General features: G+C 41.7%; 1 protein-coding gene across 1 annotated transcript in view; it reads right to left on the bottom strand.

The window, feature by feature from the left end:
• Window positions 1-14,811, bottom strand: part of C9H10orf53 (chromosome 9 C10orf53 homolog) — a 30,734-nt gene extending 15,923 nt beyond the window's left edge. The window contains exon 1 of the mRNA XM_053691647.1: window positions 14,700-14,811. Coding sequence (XP_053547622.1) covers window positions 14,700-14,796 — 97 coding nt within the window. The 5' untranslated portion in view covers window positions 14,797-14,811. The remainder of the gene's footprint in view (window positions 1-14,699) is intronic.
• Window positions 14,812-19,509: the final 4,698 nt, after the last annotated feature.

The raw sequence follows: 19,509 nt of genomic DNA, 5'->3' as shown, positions 1-19,509 counted from the left end.
GTCTGGACAAAGCAAGCCTGCAGACGATCAAACACCGGTAACCAAAGCAGACCTCAGTATGCTGGTGTCAAAACAGGACATTGCATCAAATTTTGAAAAGCTCTGGGATAAAATTGATAGTCTACATACTACAGTGACTTCCAGTCTAACAGAAATCAAGAACGAAATGCTTGAAATGGGAAACAGGGTGGAAGCCCTAGAAAATGACAAGGAGGATATTGAGGAAAACGTAGCTGTTATGTCGCAGACAATCTCCCTCCAACAACAACAAATAGATGACCTCCAAGACAAAATGGAGGACATTGAAAATCGCACTAGGAGGTCGAACCTCCGGATAAAGGGTATACCGGAATCGATTGGACCAGCTGACCTTTTGTCTTATTTGCAAGGCCTCTTTAAAGCTATCACAGTGGCTACAGATGATACAGAATACCATATCGAAAGGGCCCACAGAGCACTCAGGGCCAGGCCGCAGAAAGATATGCCACCAAGGGATGTGATCATCAAATTCCTCAGGTTTCTTGATAAAGAAAAAATCTTGAATGCTTCTCGGAAGAACCCCACGTTTAAATACCAGGGGAACGTGGTGCAATTCTTTCAGGATCTATGTGTGAAAACACTACAACGACGAAGCACACTTCGACCATTAACCTCATTGCTCAGAAAACGCCAGATCACATATCGCTGGGGTTTTCCATTTGCCCTTAACATACTTAAAGATGGTAAGATAACTTCAATCAAGACAATACAGGAGATTCCTGGGGCTTGTAGGACCCTAGGTATCGAAGCACCGGACATACCGCCTGACCCCGATCTCGGGGAGAAGAGAGGGACACAAATCTTAACACATCCTCTCAAGAGATCTAGTTGGATTAAAGTGAATAATAAACGATCCAAGACATGATTCCTTATCTGACTGGAACTTTATTGGTGGCAGACCGAATTTAGGAGATTGGTGAGACTCTTTTCTAAAACACTATCAGAGATGTATTTTGAAAATTATATGCAATATACTTAGACTGTCGTGGATGGTGAGCTGAAACCACTAGAACTTATTTTGTATACACAGATTATTTTGTTAACCTAACACTGCTCGTCAATTTTATTATTCTTCATCCACTACCACCTATGGTAAACAAGGGTAATAGTATGAGCTACAAAGTATCACTGGTTATATGTTATATCAATGCAAATTAGGGAAATTTTGTATTGTTATTACTGTTTTTTATTACAGGATTATGTAAGTTTTGTTATGTTATTTAATTGGTTTGTTTTGTGCCAAGTCAACTGCATCTTCGTTAACACCTTTTTGGGGCGCTACACCGAGGTTAAAAATACAGGGACTGTAGAAATAGACGTACAGAATAGCACAGAATCTGACACTTCAGGTTACCTAAATAACGAAAAGAGATGGTTATATACTGATGTATGCATTATTTTACTGAAATATTGTTATGGCTGAAAAACTACACTTTCCTGGAGTAAACTTGATTTCACATAATGTGAGAGGCCTTAATTCAGACATAAAAAGGAGGACTGCACTAACACAATATAGAAAGCTTAAAGCAAATATTTTATTCTTACAGGAAACTCACTTTCTGAAAACACAAATACCTAAGTATTGGTCCAAAGAATATTCGCAACACTTTCATTCCACCGCTAACACTAAAACTAGGGGAGTCTCTATACTGATTCATTCATCCTTGGGTTTTGAACACAAAGACACAGTGAAAGATAGCGAGGGCCGCTATTTAATAGTGAGGGGGAATATACAGGGGACTGAAGTACTCCTATGCAATATCTATGCACCCAATGAGCAACAAGAACCATTCTTTAGATGTATAACTAATTTGCTTACCAACTGGTCCAGATCGAGAATCATATTGGCGGGGGATTTCAATATAGACCTTGTAGCACTAGGGAGGGCGACGACAGGGAACATTTCAAAAAAGAAAATAAGACAACAAAGCATAGCTAGGAAGGTTGGTGAACTATTCCGGCCACACGGGTTACAAGATACATGGGTCACACTGTACGGCGATACTACTGACACAACTTATTACTCCTCAGCGCATAAATGCTACACGAAAATTGATTATGTTTTCACAAGTCAAATATTGCAACCTACATTACGTGAGGCACATATACACACTTGTGTTTGGTCGGACCATTCTATTACACAGCTTCTCCTGGGATCCCTTATGGAACCAAACAGAACCAAAACATGGACTTTCGACCCGACCTGCCTGAAACACCCTACCACAAAAGACAGATTACTAAAAGACATGAGTGACTACTGGAGAATCAATACAGACTCCACAACAAACCCTATCTCGGTGTGGGCAGCCCACAAATTAGTTTTCAGAGGACTATTAATAAAAGAAAAAACAAATTACAAAAAACAAGCTAACATTCGCTATCTGCAGCTCCAGCAAGACATTAATCTTTTAGAAAAGGAACATAAACAGACTGGCTCCCAAAATATATTGAACTCTCTAAACCAAAAGAAGGCAGATCTACTAACATTATTAAACGACAATTCTATTAGGGCAGCCCAAAGACTTAAAGCTAATTATTTTATCTATGCAAATAAGCCTGATAGGTATTTAGCTAAAAAAATTAGAGAGGAGTACCAGTCAATGTCCATTCCACATATACAGAACACATCAGGCAATATCACATCTCACCCACAAGAAATTGTGAACACTTTTGCAGATTACTATAAAAAGCTATATGATGGGGAGAAAGTCCAACACAACACCCAAACGCAGACTATTCTCGAGAGGTTTTTGAACTCCGCGAAGCTACCACAACTAACTGAGGAAGATCGAGACCAGTTAAACTCAGCTGTTACACATGCTGAAGTGGTATTGGCCATAAAGGAGCTCAAACCAGGTAAAGCCCCGGGACCGGATGGATTCCCGGGGGAATACTATAGGCTTTTTAAACAGCTATTGACCCCCCACATAGTTAAATTTGCCAACCATGTACTGGAGCGCCAACTTATACCCGCTGACCTCCTACAAGCCAAGATAATTGTAATTCCCAAAAAAGGTAGAAATGCTTCGCTGTGTTCAAACTATAGACCCATATCTTTAATAAACCAGGATATGAAAATCTTGACCAAAATACTTGCCAATCGCCTGAAACACATCTTACCCTCTATCATACATCCAGATCAGGTTGGCTTTGTAAAAAATAGAGAGGCTCCAGACAATATCAGACGAATGATTACGGTTATAGACTACTTACAACGCAAGCGGACGCCTTCTCTGATCCTATCATTGGATGCGGAGAAGGCGTTCGATAGAGTGGACTGGGTATACATGAACACGGTGCTGATAAAGATGGGATTCACGGGATCTTTCATGAAGGCAATGAAAAGCTTATATTCAACACCAACAGCATATATCAGAGCAATAGGACACCAATCTGCAACTTTTAAAATTCTCAATGGCACAAGACAGGGTTGCCCACTTTCGCCCCTCCTTTTTGCGCTCTGCATCGAGCCATTAGCTGCAAACATAAGAAATTCCCCAATCATTACTGGCTTGCAAATACAGCAGTCCCAGCACAAAATTGCACTATTTGCGGACGATGTGCTGCTGACAGTAACAAAACCACTCATTTCTCTCCCTCACATATATGACATCATACAACAATTTTCGGACGTTTCGGGATACAAATTAAATCTAGGCAAATGTGAAGCACTCCCATTAAACTTACCAAAGCAGACCATCAAACTGATTGAAACAAATTTTGATTTTGACTGGGTGAAAAGTGACTTGAAATATTTGGGGATAAAACTAACGACACACTCTTCTCACCTATATAAAGCTAACTATATACCCATGTTTAAGTCGATTAGAGCTGATTTGCAGAAATGGAAGAGTTATAACTTCTCCTGGTATGGGAGGCTTTCGTCAATTAAGATGACGGTACTCCCGAGACTCCTGTATTTGTTCCGTACCTTACCCATAAGCATAGATAAATCTGACCTGAAAGCTCTTCAAACAGACCTTCATAAATATCTTAGAGGGTCTAGACACGCAAGGATACCTCATGACACACTCACTAGACATAGACAGTTGGGGGGAGTGGGACTCCAAAATCTAAGGGACTATTACTCGGCAGCTAGACTGGCCCAAAACTCTCTCTTAGGGAGAAGACAGGAGGACATACTATGGCCTAAATTAGAAGCACTCGTAGGGGGCTATGATGACCCAGGAGATATACTATGGGGTAAAAATACTGATGAGAGACTTAAGATTTCTCAGAACCTAATTACCAAGACGACGATCAAACAACTAGAAATATACAACAAACAATATGCATTTTTACCGGCTAATTCTTTAATAAGACCCATAAAATATATAGTTTCCAGAGAATCTAGTCGCCTCATAGATAAATGGGCACACAAAGATTTATATAGAATAGCAGACTTCTTGGTCAACAAGAAAATTATAACGTATCAACAGCTTCAAGATAAACTTGGAATGATACGCCTTCCCTGGTTTTTATACTTACAGATAGCTTCGGCTGTTACATCATATCTTAGGTTTGGAATAGAGTCCAAAGGCACAACCATCTTTGAGAGGTTGTGCAGTGCGGACTTTAGACAGAAAAGTGCGGTATCACATTTATATTTACACATCCAAGAATCACACACAACAAAATCTCCTGTCATTCTTCGGTGGGAAGCGGACTTAGAGAGAACATTTGACTTAACAACATGGAACCAGATTTTTTTAAACTCAGCTAGAGGCTTATTGGGAGCGGATCTGAGGGAAAACAATATAAAGACAACTTTTCGCTGGTATTTGACCCCTCTAAAAACAGCGCACATGGTTAAGGGAGGCACCACACAGTGTTATAGAGGTTGCACGCAATTAGGTACATATTTTCATATGTGGTGGGAATGCCCAAATGTTCAGAGGGTTTGGCTAGACCTGTCCAAGATGTTAACCACCATATTAGAGGAGCAAGTTATATTGACACCTATGCAGGCACTATTGAACGTCGATGATTTGAGGTTTAACACACCAATAAATAAGTTAATTAGAATCTTATGTACAGTGACCCGCACAGCTATAGCAAAACACTGGAAACTAGGAGTGCCAGAAAGGGGGGAGATACTTGGAAGGATTAGAAACATGTTTGACATGTGTCAGACAGCTGCGTACATACAGGATACAGTTGAAGTCTTCAACCAAGTTTGGTTCTATTGGATTCTAAATGAGAAGCAAATATAAGGACGAGATAACAGGAGAGACAGAAGGAGACAAAGATATGAGTATAGGAGAAGATGGGAGGGATTGGAAGGTGCGCTCTGAGGGTTCATAAGGTACGATGATCTGTTAAGAAACGTTTATTGTTCATTTATTAATATGATTTATGCAGTTGACTGGCATAGGGGTTACATTAGTTAAATATGTTGATTGTTATATATGTTTAGATACAGAAAATTAAATAAATAATTGTTGGCTTCAATAGGAGCTATGATTGACGACACATGGTAAAGAGTGACTAACAGAACTCACTAAAAAGGAGGAAGCGGTGGACCATTAGAATCTGTTAAATGGCTTACATTTGTTTGAAATTTGTCAACTGTTTTTTTTTTTCCACCGAACTGACCCATGTATTGTTCACACTGTACAACAATAATAAAAACTATTTCAATCTAAATCATCAGGCCCCATGTGCTAAAGGGGCAGTCTAGTCAAAATTAAAATGTAATGATTCAGATAGGGCATACAATTTTAAACAATTTCCCAATTTGCTTTTACCTTTAAATTTGCTTTGTTATCTTGGTATTGTTTGTTGAAAGCTAAATCTAGGTAGTCCCATGTGCTAATTTATAAGCCCTTGAAGGCCATCTCTTTTGACTGTTTTTACAGCTAGAGGGCATTAGTTCATGTGTGCCATATAGATAACACTGTGCTCACTCCAGTGAAGTTATTTATAAGTCAGCACTGATTGGCTAAAATGCAAGTCTGTTAAAAGAACTGAAATAAGGGGACAGTCAACAGAGGCTTAGATACAAGGTAATGACAGAGATAAAAAGGGTATTAATATAACCGTGTTGGTTATGCACAACTGGGGAATGGGTAATAAAGAGATTATCTATCTTTTTAACCCTTTAATGACAACTGACGTACCAGGTACGTCATGCATTAACAAGCAGTTAATGATAATAGACGTACCTGGTACGTCAGTTGTCTAACAGAGTGCTGGAAGCGATTGCGATCGCTTCCAGCAGCTCGAAGGGTATTGCAGTGATGCCTTGATATGGAGGCATCCTGCAATACCCCTTTACAAGCCTCCGATGCAAAGAGAGCCACTCTGTGGCCCTCTCTGCACCGGAGCGTCGTTGGTGGGTGGGAGCAAGGAAGGGAGGCGGGTGGGCGGCCTGCCAAGGGCCTGTGATGTGGAGGGGGGCGGGATCGGAGGCCGGATCGGAGGCAGCAGTGTCCGGGGGCGCACATGGACGCGCGCATGCATGGGGCGGGAGCGGGTGGGAACTGCTACACTACAGAAAATTTTTATACAAAATTGAGAGAAAAGGGGGGGATTTTAATTTTAAAAACAATCAAAGGGTTCTGGGAGGGGGGGGGAGCTACACTACAGAAAATGGCAAAAAAAGGCACAAAAATAATAAAAGCATATTTTTTTTTTTACTAAACTGGGTACTGGCAGACCCAAGATGGCGCCCATTAAGCTAGAGGGGGAGGGTTAGAGAACTGTTTGATGGGGGATCCGTGAGGTTGGGGGCTAAGGGGGGATTCTATACAGCAGCATATGTAAATATGCTATAAAAAAAACAAAAAAAAACACAAATATATACCTTTTATTTTAGTACTGGCAGACTTTCGGGAACATACAGGCAGATGGCGGGAACAATTGTGGCGTGGGGAAGGGAAGAGAGCTGTTTGGGAGGGATCAGGGGGTCTGATGTTTCAGGTGGGAGGCTGATCTCTACACTAAAGCTAAAATTAACCCTGTAAGCTACCTAATTAACCCCTTTACTGCTAGCCATAATACACGTGTGATGCGCTGCGGAATTTAGCGGCCTTCTAATTACCAAAAAGCAACGCCAAAGCCATTTATGTCTGCTATCTCTGAACAAAGGGGATCCCACAGAAGCATTTACAACCATTTGTGCCATAATTGCACAAGCTGTTTGTAAATAATTTCAGTAAGAAACCAAAAATTGTGAAAAATGTAAAGTTTTTTTTTATTTGAACGTATTTGGCGGTAAAATGGTGGCATGAAATATACCAAAATGTGCCTAGATCAATACTTTGGGTTGTTTACTACACTACACTAAAGCTAAAATTACCCCAAAAAGCTCCCTACATGCTCCCTAATTAACCCCTTCACTGCTGGGCATAATACACGTATGTGCACAGTGGCATTTAGGGGCCTTCTAATTACCAAAAAGCAACGTCAAAGCCATATAAGTCTGCTATTTCTGAACAAAGGGGATGCCAGAGAAGCATTTACAACCATTTATGCCATAATTGCACAAGCTGTTTGTAAACAATTTCAGTGAGAAACCGAAAGTTTGTGAAAATTTGTGAAAAAGTGAACGATTTTTTGTATTTGATCGCATTTGACTTTGAAATGGTGGCATGAAATATACCAAAATGGGCCTAGATCAATACTTTGGGTTGTCTTCTAAAAAAATATATACACATGTCAAGGGATATTCAGGGATTCCTGAAAGATATTATTAGTGTTCTAATGTAACTAGCGCTCATTTTGAAAAAAAGTGGTTTGGAAATAGCAAAGTGCTACTTGTATTTATGGCCCTATAACTTGCAAAAAAAGCAAAGAACATGTAAATATTGGGTATTTCTAAACTCAGGACAAAATTTAGAAACTATTTAGCATAGGTGTTTTTTGGTGGTTGCAGATGTGTAACAATGGCGAGAAAAACGGTATATAATATGTGTGGGTACAGTAAATGAGTAAGAAGAAAATTACAGCTAAACACAAACACTGCAAAAATGTAAAAATAGCCTTTGTCCCAAACGGACAGAAAATGGAAAAGTACTGTTGTCATTAAGGGGTTAAACCAGGGATGGAGAACCTTGGCCCTCTAGATGTTTCAGAACTACATTTCCCATGATGCTCAACTCGACTTCAGAGTGCCTAAGCATGATGGGTAATGTAGTTCTGTAATATCAGGAGGTTCAAGGTTCCCCATCCCTGTTTTAAACAATAAAAAATAAGTAGACTGTCTCTTTAAGTCTAATATGTACAATGGACATAGAACAAAAAAGAACTTTAATATTTAAAGAACTAAATAAAAACCCACTACCTAAGTGGAAGTTTTGGGATAGAGCGTTTTTGTACATTCAGGTTATCTGACATGAATAGTTTTAAAGCAGACTGTAAGAGAAATTGATTACGTGAGGGGTATTAATGTGTTAAAATTGTTGTATTCATCAGTGACTATTGTTAATAAAGCTTGTGTGTAAAAAAAAAAAAAAAAAAAAAAAAAAAAAAAAGATTTTTGTATATAATTAATTTCAGATGTTTTTCTACGTTTTGAAGAGCACTAGGGGTCAGCTGAGTTTGCTGCCATATTGTGCTCTAGACACGTGCACACTACATACCTAGGTATGCCTTCAACAAAGAATACCAAGATAACAAAACAACTTTGATAATAAAAGTAAATTGGAAACTTTTTACAAATGTTCTGCTTTGTCTATCAGTTTAGAAATATTTGGGGTCAGGATGTGCTATGTCCTCCTAAACGTGCTGGGCTTTAACATGCATGGAACATTGTGGTATCCTGCTCTGTTCTTTGTAAAAACCCGGTGGATCTGACTGGGGAACGTGCCTAGCAACGCATGCAGTCCCCCATTAGCCAATCAGCACCATTTGTAGTTATGTGATCATGTGACATTCTGTCTGCACAGATATTTACGGTTCGATTATGGACATTTGCCTGCGTCCTTAAAGGGATACTGAACCCAAATTTTTTCTTTCATGATTCAGATAGAGCATGCAATTTTAAGCAACTTTCTAATTTACTCCTAATATCAATTTTTCTTCATTCTCTTGCTATCTTTATTTGAAAAAGAAGGCATCTAAGCTTTTTTTTTTTTTTTTTTTTTTTTTGGTTCAGACTCTGGACAGCACTTTTTTATTGGTGGATGAAATTATCCACCAATCAGCAAGAACAACCCAGGTTGTTCACCAAAAATGGGCCGACATCTAAACTTACATTCTTGCATTTCAAATAAAGATACTAAGAGAATGAAGAAAATTTGATAATAGGAGTAAATTAGAAAGTTGCTTAAAATGTCATGCTCTATCTGAATCACGAAAGAAAAAAATTGGGTTCAGTGTCCCTTTAAGGGGTTAAAAGAACCGTTTCCCAAGTTACACCGACTGATTAAAACAATAAAAGTTAATAATAAAATGCCTCAGAAAGGTATTTTCCTAAAACTTAGCGCTTATTAGTAAAACTATTAAATAAAGAGAGGTTAGCCAAACTGGGTTTGTTTTCTCTAGAAAAAAGGCGCTTGAGAGGTGACATGATTACGTTATATAAATATTCAAGGCCTATATACAGAGATGGCAGAAGCTCTGTTTATGCCAAGACAAGAGGTCACAATTTAAGGTTGGAGGAAAGAAGATTTAATCTCCTGCAACGGAAACTTTTTTTTTACTGTAAGAGCAATAAAATTGTGGAACTCATTACCAAAGGAGGTAGTGAATGCCAATACCTTAGATACATTTTAAAATGGTTTGGATACATTTCTGGCTAGAAACATAATTCATGGATAGGATTGCTTGTGTTAAATGGGTAACCTTTTAAGCTTTTTATAGTATATTAGATTTTTTTAGGCTGAACTTGATAGACCTCATCTACTATGTTACACAGGTAAAAGAAAGTGTCACAAACAGAATCTGACATGCAGAACACTTCATCAGAGATAAGTGAAGAAACCAATGGCATACACAAAACTGCTTTAGATTGTGTTTGTGTAACATGGCACAACTGTATTATGGTACAAATACTGTTCATTGTGATATGCTTGACTCAAAGTAATGTAACTGGAATTTCTAATCAGCTGTATATTAAATGTTCAAATACCTTACTTGCCCTCCAAGTAGAAGAGTAGTGAAATATCAAACTCAACAACATAATGAAAACAAGATATTTAAATCCCATTAAGAGGTGACTCAAATGACAAATGTGGCTTTTACTCCAAATACCACATATCTAACCTTTGGTGCAACATTTAAGACCACACATGGGGGTGGGGGATACATAATGCATGAAGCACACCTCAAATTCAGACATTTAACAAGGTAAAAAGTGGAAAATTGTAACTTATTTTATTCAAACTTTTTTATTCTTCATAAAATACATTTAAAACTGACTGCAATTGTTCATAAACTTCAAAAACTGTAGCTTTTATCTGCAGATAACTAGAGAGTTATAGAGATACATAGAATAATAGATTTGTCATAGATAATTAAGAGAGAGTTGTATAATACAACAACATAAATAGAAAACAGCTAAACAGATGCAGCCAGATTATAGATAAAATATAGGTAATATAAAGGCTCATAGAGTAGATATAAATAGATAAAAAGATAATAGATGTACACAAAACATGGGAGGAGAGAAAAAAAGAACAAAGGGGGGGGGGGCAGAAAAAGAGAGGGGTAAGACAGAGATCAGAGGGACAGGAAGAGAGAAAGGAGAGAGAGATCAGAGAGAAAGGAGGAGAGTAAGGAGAGAGATCAGAGAGACAGGAAGAGAGAAAGGAGAGAGAGAGATCAGAGAGACAGGAAGAGAGAAAGGAGAGAGATTGAGATCAGAGAGACAGGAAGAGAGTAAGGAGAGAGAGAGATCAGAGAGACAGGAAGAGAGAAAGGAGAGAGATTGAGATCAGAGAGACAGGAGGAGAGTAAGGAGAGAGAGAGAGATCAGAGAGACAGGAAGAGAGAAAGGAGAGAGATTGAGATCAGAGAGACAGGATGAGAGTAAGGAGAGAGATTGAGATCAGAGAGACAGGGGGAGAGTAAGGAGAGAGATCAGAGAGACAGGAAGAGAGAAAGGAGAGAGATTGAGATCATAGAGACAGGAGGAGAGAAAGGAGAGAGATCAGAGATACAGGAAGAGAGAAAGGAGAGAGAAAGAGAGAAAGGAAAAAGAGAGGGGTAAGACAGAGATCAGAGAGACAGGAAGAGAGAAAGGAGAGATAGATCAGAGAGACAGGAGGAGAGTAAGGAGAGAGAGACATCAGAGAGACAGGAAGAGAGAAAGGAGAGAGATTGAGATCAGAGAGACAGGAGGAGAGTAAGGAGAGAGAGATCAGAGAGACAGAAAGAGAGAAAGGAGAGAGATTGAGATCAGAGAGACAGGAGGAGAGTAAGGAGAGAGAGAGAGATCAGAGAGACAGGAAGAGAGAAAGGAGAGAGATTGAGATCAGAGAGACAGGATGAGAGTAAGGAGAGAGATTGAGATCAGAGAGACAGGGGGAGAGTAAGGAGAGAGATCAGAGAGACAGGAAGAGAGAAAGGAGAGAGATTGAGATCATAGAGACAGGAGGAGAGAAAGGAGAGAGATCAGAGATACAGGAAGAGAGAAAGGAGAGAGAAAGGAAAAAGAGAGGGGTAAGACAGAGATCAGAGAGACAGGAAGAGAGAAAGGAGAGATAGATCAGAGAGACAGGAGGAGAGTAAGGAGAGAGAGACATCAGAGAGACAGGAAGAGAGAAAGGAGAGAGATTGAGATCAGAGAGACAGGAGGAGAGTAAGGAGAGAGAGATCAGAGAGACAGAAAGAGAGAAAGGAGAGAGATTGAGATCAGAGAGACAGGAGGAGAGTAAGGAGAGAGATCAGAGAGACAGGAAGAGAGAAAGGAGAGAGAGAGATCAGAGAAACAGGAGGAGAGAAAGGAGAGAGACCAGAGAGACAGGAAGAGAGAAAGCAGAGAGAGATCAGAGAAACAGGAGGAGAGAAAGGAGAGAGACCAGAGAGACAGGAAGAGAGAAAGCAGAGAGAGATCAGAGAGACAGGAAGAGAGGATAAAGAATAGTACAGCAGTGAGAGAGAAGAGAGTAGAAAGAAGAGTACAGAGAGAAGACTGCAGCAGTGAGAGTAGTAAGAAGAGTGCAGCAGTGAGAGAGAATAGTGCACCAGTGAGAGAGCAGAAAGAAGAGAGCAGCAGTGAGAGAGAGGATAGAACAGAGAAAAGAGTGCAGCAGTAAGAAAGCAGAAAGAAGAGTGGAGCAGTGAGAGAGGAGAGATCAGTAAGAATAGTGCAGCAGTGAGAGGGCCGAAAGAAGAAAGCAGCAGTGAGAGAGGAGAGAGCATAGAGAAGAGTGCATCAGTGAGAAAGCAGAAAGAAGAGTGCAGCAGTGAGAGAGGAGAGAACAGAGAGAAGAGTGCAGCAGTGAGAGAGGAGAGAACAGAGAGAAGAGTGCAGCAGTGAGAGAGGAGGAAGCAGAGAGAAGAGTGCAGAAGTGAGAGAGAGGAGAAACAAGAGTGCATCAGTAAAAGAGGAGAGAGCAGAAAAAAGAGTGCAGCAGTGAGAGAGAGAGCAGCGGTGAGAGAGCAGAAAGAAGAGAGCAGTAGTGAGAGAGGAGAGAGACGAGTGCAGCAGTGAGAGAGCAGAAAGGAGAGAGCAGCAGTGAGAGAGTAAAGAGCAGAGAGAAGAGTGCAGCAGTAAGAGGAGAAATAAGAGTGCAGCAGTAAGAGAGGAGAGAGAGCAGAAAGAAGAGTGCAGCAGTGAGAGAGGAGAGAGCAGCAGTGAGAGAGCAGAAAGAGAGAGCAGTAGTGAGAGAGGAAGGAGCGGAGAGAAGAGTGCAGCAGTGAGAGAGCAGAAAGAAGAGAGCAGCAGCGAGAGGAGAGAGCAGAAAGAAGAGAGCAGCAGCGAGAGGAGAGAGCAGAAAGAAGAGAGCAGCAGTGAGAGAGTAGAGAGCAGAAAGAAGAGTGCAGCAGTGAGAGGAGAAATAAGAGTGCAGCAGTGAGAGAGGAGAAATAAGAGTGCAGCAGTAAGAGAGAGAGCAAAAAGAAGAGTGTAGCAGTGATAGAGTAGAGAGCAGAGTGTAGCAGTGAGAGAGTAGAGAGCAGAGTGTAGCAGTGAGAGAGTAGAGAGCAGAGTGTAGCAGTGAGAGAGTAGAGAGCAGAGTGCAGCAGTGAGAGAGTAGAGAGCAGCAGTGAGAGAGTAGAGAGCAGAGTGCAGCAGTGAGAGAGTAGAGAGCAGAGTGCAGCAGTGAGAGAGTAGAGAGCAGAGTGCAGCAGTGAGAGAGTAGAGAGCAGAGTGCAGCAGTGAGAGGAGAAATAAGAGTGCAGCAGTAAGAGAGAGAGCAAAAAGAAGAGTGTAGCAGTGAGAGAGTAGAGAGCAGAGTGTAGCAGTGAGAGAGTAGAGAGCAGAGTGCAGCAGTGAGAGAGTAGAGAGCAGCAGTGAAAGAGCAGAGTGCAGCAGTGAGAGAGTAGAGAGCAGCAGTGAGAGAGTAGAGAGCAGCAGTGAGAGAGCAGACTGCAGCAGTGAGAGAGTAGAGAGCAGAGTGCAGCAGTGAGAGAGTAGAGAGCAGAGTGTAGGAGTGAGAGAGTAGAGAGCAGAGTGCAGCAGTGAGAGAGTAGAGAGCAGAGTGCAGCAGTGAGAGAGTAGAGAGCAGAGTGCAGCAGTGAGAGAGTAGAGAGCAGAGTGTAGCAGTGAGAGAGTAGAGAACAGAGTGCAGCAGTGAGAGAGTAGAGAGCAGAGTGCAGCAGTGAGAGAGTAGAGTGCAGCAGTGAGAGAGTAGAGAGCAGAGTGCAGCAGTGAGAGGAGAAATAAGAGTGCAGCAGTAAGAGAGAGAGCAAAAAGAAGAGTGTAGCAGTGAGAGAGTAGAGAGCAGAGTGTAGCAGTGAGAGAGTAGAGAGCAGAGTGCAGCAGTGAGAGAGTAGAGAGCAGAGTGCAGCAGTGAGAGAGTAGAGAGCAGCAGTGAGAGAGCAGAGTGCAGCAGTGAGAGAGCAGAGTGCAGCAGTGAGAGAGTAGAGTGCAGCAGTGAGAGAGTAGAGAGCAGAGTGCAGCAGTGAGAGGAGAAATAAGAGTGCAGCAGTAAGAGAGAGAGCAAAAAGAAGAGTGTAGCAGTGAGAGAGTAGAGAGCAGAGTGTAGCAGTGAGAGAGTAGAGAGCAGAGTGCAGCAGTGAGAGAGTAGAGAGCAGAGTGCAGCAGTGAGAGAGTAGAGAGCAGAGTGCAGCAGTGAGAGAGTAGAGAGCAGCAGTGAGAGAGCAGAGTGCAGCAGTGAGAGAGCAGAGTGCAGCAGTGAGAGAGTAGAGAGCAGCAGTGAGAGAGTAGAGAGCAGCAGTGAGAGAGAGCAGCAGTGAGAGAGCAGACTGCAGCAGTGAGAGAGTAGAGAGCAGAGTGCAGCAGTGAGAGTAGAGAGCAGCAGTGAGAGTGCAGCAGTGAGAGAGTAGAGAGCAGAGTGTAGCAGTGAGAGAGTAGAGAGCAGAGTGTAGCAGTGAGAGAGTAGAGATGATAAATAAGAGTGCAGCAGTGAGAGAGAGGAGAACAGATTAAGAAAAGGGGAAATAGAAGATTTAATAGACACCTCGTATCTACAACAGACAAACGCCAGTAGATTATATGACACAGATACCAGGAGAGCTGGCGCACACGCAGATAACTATAGATTAATAAGAGGTCGGGGCACAGTCTCAGCCCCTGCAGCCCTCTCCCTTACCCAGAAGCCCCTGCAGCCGGTAAGTGCTGTGACCCAGCAGACCGGAGCCGGTAGTGTACGGGCCGTACCGCACGGTGACCAGGGCCTGCTCAGGCATGGTGTGACAGGCAGCACAAACTACTGGGTCGCTAGGTAACCGGCTCTGGGCTGGGACACAATACACTGGCCGGATGCTGCTGGGGGCACCTGTGCGTTACAGCAATGAGTTCCGATAACTCCCTCAGTACTGTCAGCTCACGTGGGGTTCTGCTCTGCATTTCCCCCACTAGCTAGCGCGGGTTCAGTGGTCGGTAGGAAGTGGCTGCTGGGGGAAGGCAAGGAGGGCTGACAGCCCCCCATACAATTAGTTCCTAGAATCACTACTCACAGGAAAGTGTGCTGAGCAGTAGAAATAAGGTTTAAGTTCCCCTTAGTGACCACAGCATTTTTTTATTTTCTTACCGTTAGGGACCAGGGCTATTTTTACATTTCTTTAAATTCTTTTGTGTTTAGCTGTAATTGTCCTCTTACTCATTTACTGTACCCACACATATTATATACAGTTTTTCTTACCATTCAATGGACTTTCTAAAGATACCATTATTTTCATCATATCTTATAATTTATTATTAAAAAAAATATAATGAAAAAAATGTAAAAAAACACACTTTTTCTAACTTTGACCCCCAAAGTCCACAGCCACCAAAATATACCCATGCTAAATAGTTTCTAAATTTTGTCCTGGGTATAGAAATACCCAATGTTTACATGTTCTTTGCTTTTTTTGCAAGTTATAGGGCAATAAGTACAAGTAGCACTTTGCTATTTCCAAACCACTTTTTTTTCAAACAGCGCTAGTTACATTGGGACACTGATATCTTTCAGGAATCCCTGAATATTCCTTGACATGTATATATTTTATTTTAGTAGTCATCCCAAAGTATTGATCTAGGCCCATTTTGGTATATTTCATGCCACCATTTAACCGCCAAATGCGATAAAAAACAAAAATCTTTACCTTTTTCACAAACTTTAGATTTCTCACTGAAATTATTTAAAAACAGCTTGTGCAATTATGGCATAAATGGTTGTAAATGCTTCTCTGGGATCCCCTTTGTTTAGAAATAGCAGACTTATATGGCTTTGGCATTACTTTTTGGTAATTAGAAGGCCGCTAATTTCAGCTGTGCACCACACTTGTATTATGTTCAGCAGTGAAGGGGTTAATTAGGTAGCTTGTAGAGAGCTTGTAGGGTTAATTTTAGCTTTAGTGTAGTAGACAACCCAAAATATTGATCTAGGCCCAATTTGCTATGTTTCATGCCATCGTTTTGCCGCGAAATGCGATCAAATAAAAAAAAAGTTAACTTTTTCACTAACTAGGTTTCTCACTGAAATTATTTGCAAACAGCTTGTGCAATTATGGCATAAATGGTTGTAAATGCTTTTCTGGGATCCCCTTTGTTCAGGAATAGCAGACTTATATGGCTTTGACATTGCTTTTTGGTAACTAGAAGGCCGCTAAATGCCGCTGCGCACCACACTTGTATTATGCCCAGCAGTTAAGGGGTTAATTAGGTAGCTTGTAGGGTTAATTTTAGCTGAAGTGTAGAGATCAGCCTCACACCTGACATATCCCACCCCCTGATCCCTCCCTGACCCCCCTCAAACAACTCTTCCCTCCCCACCTCACAATTGTCACCACCATCTTAAGTACTGGCAGAAAGTCTGTCAGTACTAAAATAAAAGTCTTACTTTTTTCTATATTTTTTTTTTAATTTTTTATAAATATTCTGCAGTGTTGGATCCCCCTTAGCCCCCAACCTCCTTGACCCCCCCAAACAGCTCTCTAACCCTCCTCCTCTACCTATTTGCCAGTACCCAGTTTCCTAAAAAAAATGCCTTTTTTATTAAAAAAAAATAAAAAAAACAATTTTCTGTAGTTAGCTGCCCCCCCCAATACTCTTCCCTCCCTCCCAGATTCCTTTCCCAACATTATTATTTTCCCAACAATACTCTTTCCCCCTTCCCTCCCCCTCTCCCTCTTCCTCTCTCTCCTTCACCGTATTAGCTAATGAAGCAAGCGCCCTCACGTGCACTACAGGATCCGGATCCACGCTTGCAGGAAGTTCACAAGTGATGGGCCGCCCACCCGCCTCCCTCGGATGCCTCCCACGGATGCTTCCCACGGCACCAACGATCGGCACCATCTCTGGCCAATGCAGAGAGGGCCACAGAGTGGCTTTCTCTGCATCGGTTTGTTGAAAAAAGGGTATTGCACGATGCCTCAATATTGAGGCTTCGCTGCAATACCCTGAAAGTGTCTGGAAGCGATCACAAAACCCCAGAGGGCGTGCCAGGCACGTCCTTGGTCGTTAACGACTGTTTTTATAGGACGTGCCAGGCATGTCCTTGGTCGTTAAGGGGTTAAAGGGACATTCCAGACAAAATTGGAATCCACATAGAAATATTTTGCTTCTGAATAGAAGCATTCTTGTAATATACATGTATTAGCAAAACTGCTTCTTATTAAATCTATACTTGTTTCAAAAGTGTATTTAAGTATGCTCCATGCACCAGCATTTTAACCCCTTAACGACCGAGGACGTGCAGGGTACGTCCTCAAAAAAAAGGCAGTTAACGCCTGAGGACGTACCCTGCACGTCCTCGGTGTGGAAAGCAGCTGGAAGCGATCCCGCTCGCTTCCAGCTGCTTTCCAGTTATTGCAGTGATGCCTCGATATGGAGGCATCCTGCAATAACCTTTTTAAGCCATCCGGTGCAGAGAGAGCCACTCTGTGGCCCTCTCTGCACCGGAGATCGGTGGCTCACTGCGTTGGTGGGTGGGAGCCGGACCGGGAGGCGGGTGGCGGCCATCGATGGCCCTGCTGATGTGGAGGGGGGGCGGGATCGTGGGCGGGGATGGCCGGGGGCGCGCACGGACGCGCGTGCACGGGCGGGCGCGTGCACGGGGAGGGAGCGGGTGGGAACCGCTATGCTACAGAAAATCAAATAATAAAAAATGTTAAAAAATGTTATAAATGGCTAAAAAGTTTAAAAAAAATAAATGATCAGCAAGGTGGTGGGGGTTTGTCTGTGTGGTGGGGGAAGTTACACTACAGAAAAACAAAAAAAAAGCACTTTTTTTTTGCAAACTGGGTACTGGCAGACAGCTGCCAGTACCCAAGATGGCCCCCAATGAGGCAGAGGGAAGGGTTAGAGAGCGGTTTTGGGGGGGATCAGGGAGGTTGGGGGCTAAGGGGGGATCTTAAGATGGCGGGGACAATTGTGGGGTGGGGGAGGGAAGGGAGCTGTTTGGGAGGGATCAGGGGGTGGGATGTGTCAGGTGGGAGGCTGATCTCTACACTAAAGCTAAAATTAACCCTGCAAGCTCCCCACAAACTCCCTAATTAACCCCTTCACTGCTAGCCATAATACACGTGTGAGGCGCAGCAGGATTTAGCGGCCTTCTAATTACCAGAAAGCAACGCCAAAGTCATATATGTCTGCTATTTCTGAACAAAGGGGATCCCAGACAAGTATTTACAACCATTTGTGCCATAATTGCACAAGCTGTTTGTAAATTATTTCAGTGAGAAATCTAAAATTGTGAAAAATGTAACTTTTTTTTTCAATTTGATCGCATTTGGCGGTGAAATGGTGGCATGAAATATACCAAAATGTGCCTAGATCAATACTTGGGGTTGTCTACTACACTACACTAAAGCTAAAATTAACCCTACAAGCTCCCTAAAAGCTCCCTAATTAACCCCTTAACTGCTGGGCATAATACACTTGTGGTGCGCAGTGGCATTTAGCGGCCTTCTAATTACCAAAAAGCAATGCCAAAGCCATATATGTCTGCTATTTCTGAACAAAGGGGATCCCAGGGAAGAATTTACAACCATTTATGCCATAATTTGACAAGTTGTTTGTAAATAATTTCAGTGAGAAACCGAAAGTTTGTGAAAAAATTTGTGAAAAAGTGAACGATTTTTTGTATTTGATCGCATTTGGCGGTGAAATGGTGGTATGAAATATACCAAAATGGGCCTAGATCAATACTTTGGGATGTCTACTAAAAAAAAATATATACATGTCAAGGGATATTCAGGGATTCCTGAAAGATATCAGTGTCCCAATGTAACTAGCGCTAATTTTGAAAAATAATGGTTTGGAAATAGCAAAGTGCTACTTGTACTTATGGCCCTATAACTTGTAAAAAAAGCAAAGAACATGTAAACATTGGGTATTTCTAAACTCAGGACAAAATTTAGAAACTATTTAGCATGGTTGTTTTTTGGTGGTTGTAGATGTGTAACAGATTTTGGGGGTCAAAGTTAGAAAAAGTGTGTTTTTTTCCATTTTTTCCTCATATTTTTTTTTTTTTTATAGTAAATTATAAGATATGATGAAAATAATGGTATCTTTAGAAAGTCCATTTAATGGCGAGAAAAACGGTATATAATATGTGTGGCTACAGTAAATGAGTAAGAGGAAAATTACAGCTAAACACAAACACCGCAAAAATGTAAAAATAGCCTTGGTCCCAAACGGACAGAAAATGGAAAAGTGCTGTGGTCATTAAGGGGTTAAACACAGCATTTGCTCATAGAGTCTCAAGTGCTTGTTCGATCTGGTAAGGACTCAGTTTGTTAATTGCTGACATGATACACGCCCCACTGGTGCTCTGAGAAGCTGCAGTATTTAAAATGATGGTGCACTGAGAATATGTAGTTGTGCTTTACATGCACGTGCAGAGACATGATACTGTATGAGACCAAACTGTTGTGTGACATGAGACCAAACTGCTGTGTGACATGGGACCAAAC

Source organism: Bombina bombina, chromosome 9 (genome assembly GCF_027579735.1).
Source record: "Bombina bombina isolate aBomBom1 chromosome 9, aBomBom1.pri, whole genome shotgun sequence".
Lineage (NCBI taxonomy): Eukaryota > Metazoa > Chordata > Amphibia > Anura > Bombinatoridae > Bombina > Bombina bombina.
This window is presented reverse-complemented; position numbering and strand designations above follow the sequence as displayed.